This window comes from Culex pipiens, chromosome 2, assembly GCF_016801865.2.
Source record: "Culex pipiens pallens isolate TS chromosome 2, TS_CPP_V2, whole genome shotgun sequence".
Classification (NCBI taxonomy): Eukaryota; Metazoa; Arthropoda; class Insecta; order Diptera; family Culicidae; genus Culex; species Culex pipiens.
This window is the reverse complement of record NC_068938.1, coordinates 429,721-442,128: the sequence shown is the minus strand read 5'-3', so window position 1 is coordinate 442,128 and position 12,408 is coordinate 429,721. Positions and strand designations below refer to the sequence as shown.

Below are 12,408 nucleotides of genomic sequence, written 5' to 3'. Positions count from 1 at the left end.
GCGCGCACTTCCACCGTTTCGAGTGCTTCCGCGAGTGGAGAAATCTTCTGAATAGGCCACAACAGCAACTAAGTACCATTTACCGTTCATCACTGTCAATGTCAGTAACGCACACGTTCGTGCCCATACGTGAGATTGGCTCCATTTTCGCATTAATCTTCGCTAGAGCTGACCGGTGGTGGTTCGATGACCGCGCCGAGAAGAGGGCTTCAGAGGTCTCTCTGTATCCAGCACTTCCACATATATCAATCATAATAATCAGCTGTTGCTGTTGGTCCGCGCCCCTCTCGGATTGATCGCGGATCGAAGCACATCATCTGGGTTGCATTACGGCCTGGCCGGGTACATGTGTGAAGAAACTGCATAACAGTATCGATTCCCCGCATGCAAATTTATATCCAAATGTCTATGACCGCGCGAGCGGACGGACTAAGCGGGGCGTCGCAATCCATTATTTATAACGCAAATGGATCGTCGCTCCTACTTCTTGCAGCTGTCAGTCATTTGTCGATTAGACTCCAGCCATCGATCACTTGGCGTCACCGTGGGACGCGCAAATCGTCCTCGCCAAGTAATAAATAATACTTTGGTGAGGATAATTTCCTCGAATCATTTCACCTTAAGTAGGTCTTCGTCGATCAAACACTGGCACAGAAAGCAGTCATTAAAGGTTTCGATCATCTCTCTGTGTTGTTGTTTCTATCACAAGAAGACGCCACCCAAACGATGTCGATGATGCTGCTGATGATGATGATATAATTTAGCGCTGATTAAATTGATTTTCCGCGCCTCGTTCACCAACCAACGACAACGTCGAGCTCTGATGATGCTGCTGGTTTAGAAACAATTTATCTCTCAAACAAGCGCACAGCAGCAGAACTGTGGCAGTTTCGTCATCATCGAATTCAATTAAGTGATTTTGATGCTAGCTTTTGTTTGGGGATTGTTACTTGTTGAACAGACGCAAAATTAGTGGAAAGTCGCGTGCGGTGCAAACAGGTGCGCCCAAGGCGTCCCAAATTGACACAATGGCTACTTTGATGTCGTTTGGAGGGCGTCCTAAATCGACCAAATCATTCTAACAAGAATCACGCTAGGCCGGCTACGAAGTTATGAAAAAGTTGAAACTAGTTAAAACTCATACTCATATCCTAGTCCTGAAAATTGGGTGGTGTTAGCCCTCCCACTGCTTTCAATGACCCATTTCAGTCATTCTAACAAGAATCGCAACTGCCAGTAAAAAGAAACTTTAATTTAATCGAGCAATTTCCTTTCATTACAGACGACATGAAACCCATTCATTAGGGCGGGTCGAAATAATGAATACTGTCACGTACATAGTGCCGCTGCCTTGAACTATTTCTGATAGTTGTCGGAGGAGGCCATCGGTTCCAGTAGCCCGCTGAGCGGGCGCGAGGACACGTGCTGCTTTACGTCCCATTTTCGGCAGCGCTGACCGGGGGCAGGATTTTTTTTGTTGTCGTGCGACGGTTACAACCCCCAAACATGACCCTGATATTACTAGATTTGACGCTCACAACCACACAGGTTTAGGAAGTTTCATTAGTCTGTGTTTATAGCACGGTCACATACCCCATTAATACTGGATGATAGTTATCGATTTCTCTCAAGCTGCGACTAAATTGATTTTTGTTATTTCCTAGTTTGACCAAAGTCAGCTGGAACTTGCGAGTGAGAGTGAGTGTCGGGTCCGAGGCCTGTAATTACCGCAGCTACCCTCGAACGCGCGACACGCGATCACGATCTAGTTTGCAAAAGCGAAAAAAAAGTGTCCCAAACCGCGGTCACGCTGTCACGTTTGCACGAACTCCACGTTGTCGTCGGTCGTTGGCGTCGTCGCGGTGCACCTGACCAACTTGTGCGACTGACGACTAGCCGTCATCACCACTGGAAACTAATGGCTTTTGGAGCGCAATTTTCCCCCTGGCTGAGTTGCTTCTAATGGAACTGAATAATTAGAGCATTGCGCGATTGGACTTTTGCCAACTCTGTGTGTGCATTTTGTCCCGCGAAATTATGTCGTGAATTTGTTTGATTTTCTGAGAATGTTTTCGCCTGTACTAACTTTATGCAGTAGGCGCTGGTTGGCGAAGCAAGCCATGATCGGCGGTGCATCGAAATCGCAAAAGTGACTAATATTGCCACATCGAATTTTAACGACGTCACGTACTTTATTGTTCCATAATTTGAGGGACACACCTCGGACTTTGTCTCATTGTCACGATCGGCGTTTTCAAATTTGTAAGCTACGATTAGAATCAAATCATTCGAAGTGGTGAAACGTGAATGTCCATCCAATTTAGGTCGAAATATACTCACGAAATTGCTCAAATTGCTCACCTGGAAAGAAAACAAGCAAAAAAAAAAACTCATTAGTAAGACTCAAAACAACTCAAACGCGGATATGCGACCCATCAATCAGGGGCCCGGGAAACGATCAATCCATTACGCAAATCGCAGCAACCCGGAGGACATTCGTGTCGTGAGACTTTCTTGCGCAAAATCAAGCAGGCGGCGTCGTACGCGAAGGGAATCGCAAATTGCCCTGAAACGGACAATACTCCCTGCCGGTATTCACTCGCTTCGCTCGTAGCCTACTTGATGAATTCGAAGGTGACGCTTGGTCACCTTTTGAAAAAGGTTGATATTTGTTCATGTTTAAAAATTGTTTTATTCTGATTTCTGACTTAACCGGCTTAGTCACGTACCTTGCATGAAGTAATCCGTCCGCGTCGCGTAATTTGTATCCCAGCTAAAAACAAAAATGGCGACATTCCCGCCCCACAGAAGCAGAACAAAAGACACTTTTTTGAAGTCGTAACTCGCTAGCACCACGTGTTGTACACTTAATATTAATGTAAAAACGAATCAAAGCAAACGCACGCGGAGCGTTTTTGCGTGAGCGTTAGCGCAAAGCCTGCTTGGATTTGCGACGCGTTGTCAAACTAAAGCAAGTCGTGGGAGTCGGAACCGGCGTTGGAAAGAAGTTATAGAAAAAGAAGACGAATTAATGCGAGATTAATTAAATAAAAGTAAGAAAACGAAAACGCTCGAAAGAAAGAGCGACGGATGTGGTAATAACTTACAACAATAGGTCGTGGTAAATAAAAGTCGAAACGAGTTTGCAAACGCTCGCTCGCTCGCGATTAGCTTTTTTATTCGCATTAATCTGTTTATTGCGGCACTCGCTTCATTTTGTTGCTCTTTACCACCACTCTTTTTTGCGTTTGAAATATATTCTACCGTAAACGCGTCTTCTTTTAAAGACTGCGCCGGTCACCGGTCTCTATAAATCCCCCCTAATTGAGCCTATTAATCCGAGAGTTTGAAATTTTTCGCCGTCGTGATTTACCCTTTGTTTTTGACGGGACTGCCCGCAGACGACGTCCTATCTTTGGCATGCCAAGAAAAGTGAAACCAACCGCGGCGACGCCGCCGCCCAGCTGACGTCATCGTGAAAGTGACAACAACTGTCGCGCGCGCGCAGCCAATTTCTGCATCCAAGTTGGCGGTGCGCCGGATCAGCCGCGCGTTACCGTGGTGACTAAACTGCGCGCCACCGAGCAAAATACCAAGTGATGACAGACAGTCAGGCGAGGGATGATGATACTCTCTCAAGTGGAGGGAATGAGAGGGAAAGTGTCTGATTCGCGGCTGCATGCTCTCGTGAATGGTACATAAAAAAGGCACATAAAAATGATGAATGCAAAAGTAAGTGAGTAATGTGCACAATTTTTGCAGCTAATTACCGGCCATTAGCACGCCAGGCACGGCGTTGAAGAGAGCGACTGATGCGGATGCTGTGCCAAGGCCTGCTAGATCAACAGTTTGGTGTTCGATCAAAATCGTTATGGGTCGGGAAAAGGTGAAAATGTTTGTCGATGAAGAAAACAGACTTTTGGTTGGTTTCACAAAAAATCATAGACGTTTTGAAAATTGTTACCTAAACATGTTCTTTGTCATACTGGACATGTCTGCTACATAACACCCTGCCACATTTTTAAGGGGATAAGGGAGGGTTTTCACGGTGTTCTCAGTCAAGTAAATTTAATGAATTTGTAGAATTCACTTTAAAACTAGAAATCTGCATCGTTTCATTGTTTTGACCTCGAAAGTTCATTCAATTCTACCGCAATTGGTCACCTTTACTTCATCGAACGTGACGTGGCCATTTTTCCCGACAACTCGCACCACATGATGACATTCACAATTATTTTTATTGTATTCGTCAACTCGTAGTCCAGTCCAGCGGAGAGTCGCCATTGGGCGAGGGGGTGTGCTAATTATTGCACTCGACAGCACCATGTGGGAAGTTTTTGATTTGCGACTGATTTATGATTAGATTCAAAGTGAGAAGAACGTTCGTTTGTGGTCCATTACGAAAAGTATTGCGCATTGCAAACAAAAGTGAAGCGCTTTTTGGCGCAATCCACCTTTCAGCTTATCTCTGGAATTAATTGCAACCGCGGGCTCGTCCATTTGTTCTGCTCTTCACAATCCGTTTAATTAAATATTCAAACATCAAAAAGCATGTGCTGCCACCAGAGCGGGGGTTGAGCATAGACTGACAGACTGACGAAAGCAAAGAAAAAAAAACAACGATTGTGTTTACACTTTTGAGCGAAATCTCGTGGTTTTGGCCTAGAGCCATCATCACTGTCGTCATCGCGCGATGTGCGCGCCCCCAAAGAATGGGTAAATCTCTTTTGTTCAACCTCGACAGAATCTGCCCCCAAAGGTTCTCACTCCTCCTCCGCTTGGAAGCGCCAGCGGCACTATGAAAAGTCTCACGAATCTAGTATGTCATGGGATAACTATAGGCTTGTTTTGTGTTTTCGAAATGCTTTTAAGTACGATTGATGGTAAAAAGATTTTAAAATTAATTCTACAAATTCATATTTAAGAGTATCTAACTTAAGGATACCGTGGAAAGTTTCCCTTGTCCCCTTAAAAAAATGGCAGGTGTTTATGTTACATGCATAACCAGTATGACAAAGGACATTTTTAGGTAGAATCTTCGCATTTCCAGTATCGGCTGCCACGATTTGATGAATATGAATAAACATTCAAGAGATTTTTTACAGTGCAACGCCCTCAGAACAAGCTGGAAGGGCGCCAAATGTGCCTCCGGAGAAATGACAACAACCAGATTTCGTCACAACGAACCGTGTCGTCAACCTGGAAGCTCGAGCGGAAGCTGGATTTTTTCCCCGTTTGATACCGGAGGATACAGTGGAAAAAAAAGATGATTACGACAGATATCACCCCCAGGTTGGACGGGATAGACAGACGTGTGCCGAGAGTGCAAACCGATGTAAAACATAGAAAATGAATCAGGAAGGCTTTTTTCCACTCTCGGTCGGGGACACTCTGGAAGTGCCGTGATTTGAGGCGGGCTTAAATGAGATGAAATAAAAAAGAGCGTTTTCTCAATTAGAGTCAAGTAATGGACAATTATCACGTTCTTGACGAGCTACATAAACATTCGCTGCAACAAGCTCCGCAGAGTGTAATTTGATTGACTACCCGTTTCTCCTTAAACAGACCGATCGAGAGCCCCACTTGAGATGATTTAAAGTGAGTTTCAAGCGCAAGATAAATAGACAACCCACCCCAAAAACCAATTCCCTCCGCGCGTGAGTGCTAATTTCAACGCGTCTTGAGGGGGATTTCCAAGCTTTGGACAATGAACCACAAACCGTTGTGGCCGCGATCCGGCGGACCACACACTACCGGAATTTACCGTTGGCCATTGAAAATCCCGGCCCAGCCGTACACAACAATGTGATACAGTTTGAAAAATTTATTTACTTTTGATTTCCGTTTCTCTCTCGCGCGCTGTGTCTTTTATTATTCAACACGATCACGCGTAAAAAGCGCGCAATAGCCCACAAATTACGACTGGGAACGACGACATAATCCGGACCATAAGCCACTTGGATGGTTTGTCCAAATTCCTTCTCCGTCTTGTGTTGTGGCGTGCCCAAGATCTTGGTATTTTCGCCCTACCAAAGCTAGCCACGACAAGCCGAGCCGCGCCGCGTCGGTTTGTGATGTGATAATAAATTACGATAACTGTGCTTAAATTAATCAAATTGTTTTCCTTCTTTTCCGCCAACAAGAGCGCACTCAGTAGGCCTAGACCGGGTTGGTGGTGCCTCTCTGTCTGTTCCCCACGGACGAAGGGAGATGCTCCACCGCAAATAGAGATGATGGAAAAAAGCGCAGATCTTGATCCGAAAGTGCATTAGGAAAAATCTGCGCGCGCAGCCTCGTTGAGAGGAAAAAAAGTTGATTGAGCGGAGATTAGCCGGAGGTGATTCGTATCTTGTGAGGAATTTTGTTACGTTTTTTTAAGAGTTGAGTTGAAAAGTTTTCTTTAGCAAAATTATATCTTTCTATCAAACCTAGTTGGATGCTCAAAGGTGGATTAGTCCACTTCGGCAAACACCTTTTCATGGCATGCTTTGCGCGCAACATTGAAGTAGTACCCTTCGCGGCATCAATGGCGATCTTCGAGGTGTCGATTGGAAGCTTCTTTTACGCCGTTAGAAATCGTAAAAAAGGAAACATTGTAAAAAGCTTTATACGCGAATGCAAATGGAGTTTCCCCACAAACGATAATGGGCCATCACTATCTGACCAAGGCGAGGTCGTGCGCGGCTGGCTGACCATGATGGTACCCAATTATTTTCTTCCAACCCCATAAAGGACACCCAGACATTACCACTTGTTGGGGTGGGGGCCGGCAGAGAATAAAACTGGAAACGACTTGATGTCGCCAATATATTTCACTTTGTCCTGTGCAAACTCTGCGGTGTGGTGGTGCAGAAGGGTACTTCCGCTGGGAGTTTCGCCGACGGATGCTGAACCGACGACACAGACTGCAGACGAAATAACTCGAAACGATCCTGGACAATGGCATAAAATTTATATTCATATTATTGTATTATGACGCCAGGCGCGTTGTTCGCGGCACGCATTATACATATTAAATATCACTTTTTCGAGGAGAAGATGAGGAACCATCTGCTCATCGAGGGTCGTTAATCCGAGCAAGATTTCCAGCGTCGTTCGCCGCAAGCAGATCATATTTCGCGCAGCTCCACTTGTCTGTGTCAAACATTTCATTAAAAGCATAATCCCATTTCCAGAGTCCCTCCGTGTGCAGCCTGCCAGGCGAGATGTGTGATTATCTTCGCACCGAGCCATGCAGCACGTCTCCAAAGCGTCAAATTATGGAATATCATTTGAATATTGATTGAAATTTCCTACACAGAGGCATTAGGATCGGAGGAGAGGTCCTGACTGCCAATCAAAGCTTGCCGTGGCTTTTGAGCTTTTGAGCCCCCCGAACCGCAAAATTGATGCGGCGCTCCCGATTCCATCCAAGAAGGCCACCTTTTGACTCGCGCGCTCGGCAAAAGCAATCACATTCATCCCCGACCACCAGGACAGGACTGCTTTGATCTGTTCTGGGCGGAAGAAGTGCGGGGGCTGGCGAGTTGGTGCACTGGAGCATAATTCTAGAGCATGCTGTCAGCGCCTACTACGACGAGACCAGCGGCAAGGATTGGCATTTAAAAGAGCTCTCAGAGCGTGCACACAGGGTGTGTCGGTTTAGGATGATGTCATTTTTTGTGCCGTGTAGCTCACGGCGCTAGGCACAGAATAGAGGAGTTTGTGTTCTATTGCGCGAGCAGCGCGCAAAAAGTCAACAGAATTAACCTTCTGCGAAGTCAAGTCAACATTCGTTTTATTAGATTTTACAGTGTTGTGTTGAGTTCCACTATGTTCACGCTAACAACATTAAGCGATCGGCGGCAGCGTTTACCGCTCACACCTTGACTCATGCCGTGACGTTGATTGTTTTTCGACTCGCGAGTCTAATTTGTGAGTCGCTCGAAACAGCTACTTTTTGTGTCTTTCTGGAATCAACCACCGTGAGCGATTGTCTCTGCGTTGATTGAGGAATTGGCCTTTTTGATCCCAATTTGTGTCGGCGGAAGTTGATAAAACTGTTGCACCTTTCGGTAACCCTACCGAAGGAAGGTTGCGGCGCGGTTAAAGTGATATAATTCAAGTTCACGCCATCGTATCGCTTGGGTACGAATCAGATGTTCGTGTTAACAGAATAATTACACGGAAGTCGATGCGTTTTCCGCGCTCGGTATTGCACTACCGACTCTTGTGTTCGCACAAAATGTGAACCAATCAAAGCAACATGTGCCGCAGCAAGCAACCAGACAATGTCGCGACAGGGCCTACTAGAAAGTGGTTTCATTTTCTTCGTCCATGTAAACAACAAATGGCCTCGACAACGGCGCATAACGATACCATCCGGGCTCCGGACAAACATCGTTAAGCAGACAAGGATACGCTACGGCGGCGAAACGCCGGGAAGGGCGAATGTAAACACAGCCAGCCAGATTTCGTTCAGAGCCCAGTCGGAATGTCTCAAACCGGGCTCGGGGGGCCTACAAAGAAACACTTTGCAAGATAATCTCTCAGCATAATAAACAAACACATGCGCGAAAGTTAACCGTGATTGATGTCACAAAAAAGGCATGCTTGCTAGCGATCTAGTTGGCCGACTGTAATGGACTCCAGCATCCAAGTAGGCGACAACAAAATCAACAATCGATCACTTTGGCATTTGCAGTGTGTGTCTCGCTGGATGAAATCGAAATTGAGCGCGAGCAGGAATTGCTTCCAACCGAATACCGAGTTTGTCAACAGAGTTTGCGGTGGTGTACAAGCATCAACAGAATGCAGTCACGAATCCCATGAACCGGTCGACACGGAAACCGGTTTCTACGACAACTTCAACAACTTTGCAATGCCTGAGTGGATTCGTCAGAAGTTGTTTGGCTGTTGTAGTAACAATAACGCTGATAGCTGCTCAAATGTCCATAAAAGTCACTCGAAGGCCAAAGAGAAAATCGTCTGGAGGCTGGCGACGAGTGACACAGAAATAAGTGAAATTGAAGTTGATTATGTTTTTTGCACCTTATTAGAAAATGAAAGAGAAGTTCCCCTTGAAAACAAGTTCGAGCTACTCTCTCCATCAGCTGTTATGACACCGTAATCGATCATCCTGAAGGCTAAGGTTTCGCACACGCGGCGTCCGATATTGATACGGATTCTCGGCTGTCAGTTTCCTTTGCCTCCCCTTCCTTCTAAGCAGCTTATCGACCCCCCCGCAAAACCGATCATTTTAATGTGATAACTTTAGCTATTCATTCAGGTAACTGCGTCGGCATCAAACAGGTCGCAGGAGGCGTTGAGAAAGAGGATGGCTGAAAACGACCACGTCCGCACAGCCAGCTGCGATAGATACGAATCGGCGACAGCTGGCGGGCGATAAGTGCGGACTAACTTTAGTCGTCCTGCGTTTTTATGTGTGAGAAACAAATTGTGTTAGGTCCTTCTTCCACCCCAACCAAAAAAGAAAAAAACGCCAGGTGAAGTTTTTCGCCCGCTGCTTGATTGACTGTGTTGTTTGCCGAGTAAATTGACCACGACGCATTCAAAAAGTGAAAACATCCTTGAGGGTCTGCAGCCGGGCAACACCCTCGCGCAGAGGAAGCTAATGATCGGTGGCTTTTTAACACCCCACAAACCAGCCAATCGAGAACCAATTTCATCTCGATCGGTCGCTACTGTCCTTCAAGAAATCAACGACCCAGTCGCGAGCCCGCGTCAGGTGGAAGAACCAAAATGGCATGTAATCATGGCTCTCGGCAGCAATTGCTCCTCGCGGTGTATTGCGCGCACTTTGCGTAATGACAGATTTTCATTATTCAATCAAAAATATGGCTCGTGCCACACATTGAAGTAGGCATGGCAGCCGCTGCGCGGCGAGGACAGTTCCGTGATCAGCCCCCCCACTACCTGCCAATGTTGGCACTTAATAAAATCGCAGCATGCGCGTTGTTGCTGCCTCACTGATATGTAATTGGCCCCAATCCGGAGCGCCTACTGCTCTGGTACCGTTTGCCAAGACGAGTGTACTGGATGCTGCTCGCGCAGATTTGGCAGATTTTCTCTTCTGCTTGGCCTACTGCGCGCTGCGCGCGCGCCTTTTGATGACGACCATTAGACGAGACTGACATTGAAAGAACATCAACCAGCCAACCAACCGGGCTGCTTTGATGGATGGGTGATCCTTTTTTTCTTGTGTTGGACCACCACACTTGAGCCGAGGGGAAAAACGAACAAAAAGAGCGTTTTTCAAGAGCAATTGAGATGCGGATCTAGTTTTTGAGGGTTTGGCGAACGGTGGAACGAACAGTTGGTCAATGGCGAGCCCGGCAGGTTTGAGTTCGATGAGTTTCGGATCTTTAATTTGACCGAGACAAATTTTAAATTGAATTGATTGGTTTGGGTCAAGCAATTTTGTCTGATTTGAATGTTTAATAGAAAATATAAATAATTGCTTCTGACATTAAATTAATGCCATCTTGATAGAATTTATTACAGTAAATTTGAAAACTGTTAGTTTTGTGATGAATGTACCACGAGCCAACATAAATTTACTAATTTACGAGCACCGGTAGCCGCGTAATCTCCAAAAGCTCATTGAATTCATCTAGCCAAGTCAAACATCCCGCTGTGAAGATCATGCCCGAGTCGTTTCCCATCAGCATGAAAGTTTTTTTGCTTCTTTCCTGGCCCCAAGTTGCGTGTCAGAGGCAAGCCATCACGAGAAAGTTGAAATTTGGCCAGATTTGGGGGGGGCCCATTGCGTTGAGGTGTACGTGATGCCTACACGAACCACATTTTCTTACCTCAACGCGAACGTTGCCGCCGCTGTTATTGTTGATGGTATTGATGTTGGTGGAGTTGTTGTTGTTGGTGATGTTGGAACTGCTGCTGTTGACGGAGTTGCGACTCCCCGGCAGGTCCCGCCACCTGAGGACCCCCATCACTGCCTGACGCACCCAGCGCCGTTCGCCCCCTTCGTTGTGGAAGGCCACCGTTCTAGCTTTGCCGTAGCCAATGGTGCCGATCGGCCAGACCGGCTGCTGCTGCTGGTGGTGGGGATGATGATGAGCTAGAGCCCAAGCACACGCCAAGCCAATTATTGTTCCGTCCGAAAAGTTCTCCTTCTCGTCTGAACCAATAGAACACGCACACACGGTAATTTGCTGGAACTTGCACAAAGCTCCCTGTCTATCCGAGCAGGAAATCTAATTCAATAATTGCAAGTCCAGTTTGACGGCACATTATTACGGTTCCGCCAGCCATTGGACGAAAATTGACGAATGTTCTGCCGTACGACTTCTGATGTAACGCCTTATAACACACTGCCTCCCAGCAATTCCTCCACTGACCCAAGCAGGCGATGACTCATCGCCGGCTTCCTTGCGTGTGTGTCGAGGGGAGCAGGCGCGTGTCGTTCCAGACGAAACGATTTTTTTCTGTTTTTGTTTCTGCCAGACGAGAAAGTACGCCACACAACTCTTTCCTTTTTTCGACCAAAAAACGTTTTTCAAGTCAGAAGCAAAACAGGAAACGCCAAACTTTCTTCTCCGCCACCAAAACACCAAAACCACAAATCTCACTCAGCTGTGCGCGCACACTTCCTGCGGAGTTGACACACGCACGCGAAACCACCCCGAACGAATTTTTCAAAGCTGGGCGCGAAAATAGCCGTTTAATTGATTGTTGCTGGTCCACTTTCAATGATCGGAATCCGATCCGAGCAGGCGACTCTCGCTTTCACACAACAACCCAATCTAACAGCACTTTCATTAACACGCTGCGCTGCGACTCTCGGCGATCGGCGGTACTCGAATTATGTGTGTGTGTGTTGAGTAAGTTTTCAAGGCCCCTTAATGCTCACTGATTTTTGCATATCACCACTTTCTACTTTTCAGCACATTCACCGCCGCCTACTACGCGAAATGCCACACGGATCCGTTTGCGCGCGATCACCGGATACGTGTCCCCAAGAACAACACACATAACCCCTGCGACGATCAGGTTACAAGATGTGCGAAATCCGATTTGCATGAGCTGCTAACAAGAACTCGCGGTTGTCGTAACACAAAACCGGACTCTGGTTCCGCAACGGGCATCACACTAGGTAATTGTACACTAATAATATGCAGCCACACAGTACGTACAAACCAAGTAGTAGGCGAAGACGCACCGAACGACTGAGGTACAACACGACCGCCTCCGACGACGACTACCGAGCGAATGGTGAGCAAAGTATGCTGCGAATGTTTTGGTTTTTCTTGCTGGGAGAGTCGTGCCGAAGAGAGCGATCATAGCAGGCTGTGCAAGCAGCAGCTGAGTTGGGGGAGTGTGGACTGTGTGGAAAATGGAACGAACAGTAGGCTGGTTGAAGAAGTTTAGTGAAGGAATTTGTTTTAAAAA

At 46.6% G+C, this 12,408-nt stretch overlaps 1 protein-coding gene across 9 annotated transcripts in view; it reads right to left on the bottom strand.

Moving 5' to 3' along the window:
* The window catches only part of LOC120419061 (rap1 GTPase-activating protein 1), an 85,088-nt gene that overhangs the window by 16,186 nt on the left and 56,494 nt on the right, over positions 1-12,408 (bottom strand). For 5 of the 9 annotated variants that reach the window (XM_039581638.2, XM_039581639.2, XM_039581634.2 and 2 more), the window contains exon 3: positions 2,341-2,361. The exons of 2 other annotated variants lie outside the window; for them this stretch is intronic. In XM_039581638.2, the coding sequence (XP_039437572.1) occupies positions 2,341-2,361 (21 nt within the window). Of the gene's footprint in view, positions 1-2,340; positions 2,362-10,811; positions 12,230-12,408 lie in introns of those variants that run through there. 2 more of the 9 variants (XM_039581640.2, XM_039581642.2) reach the window with 2 other exon arrangements.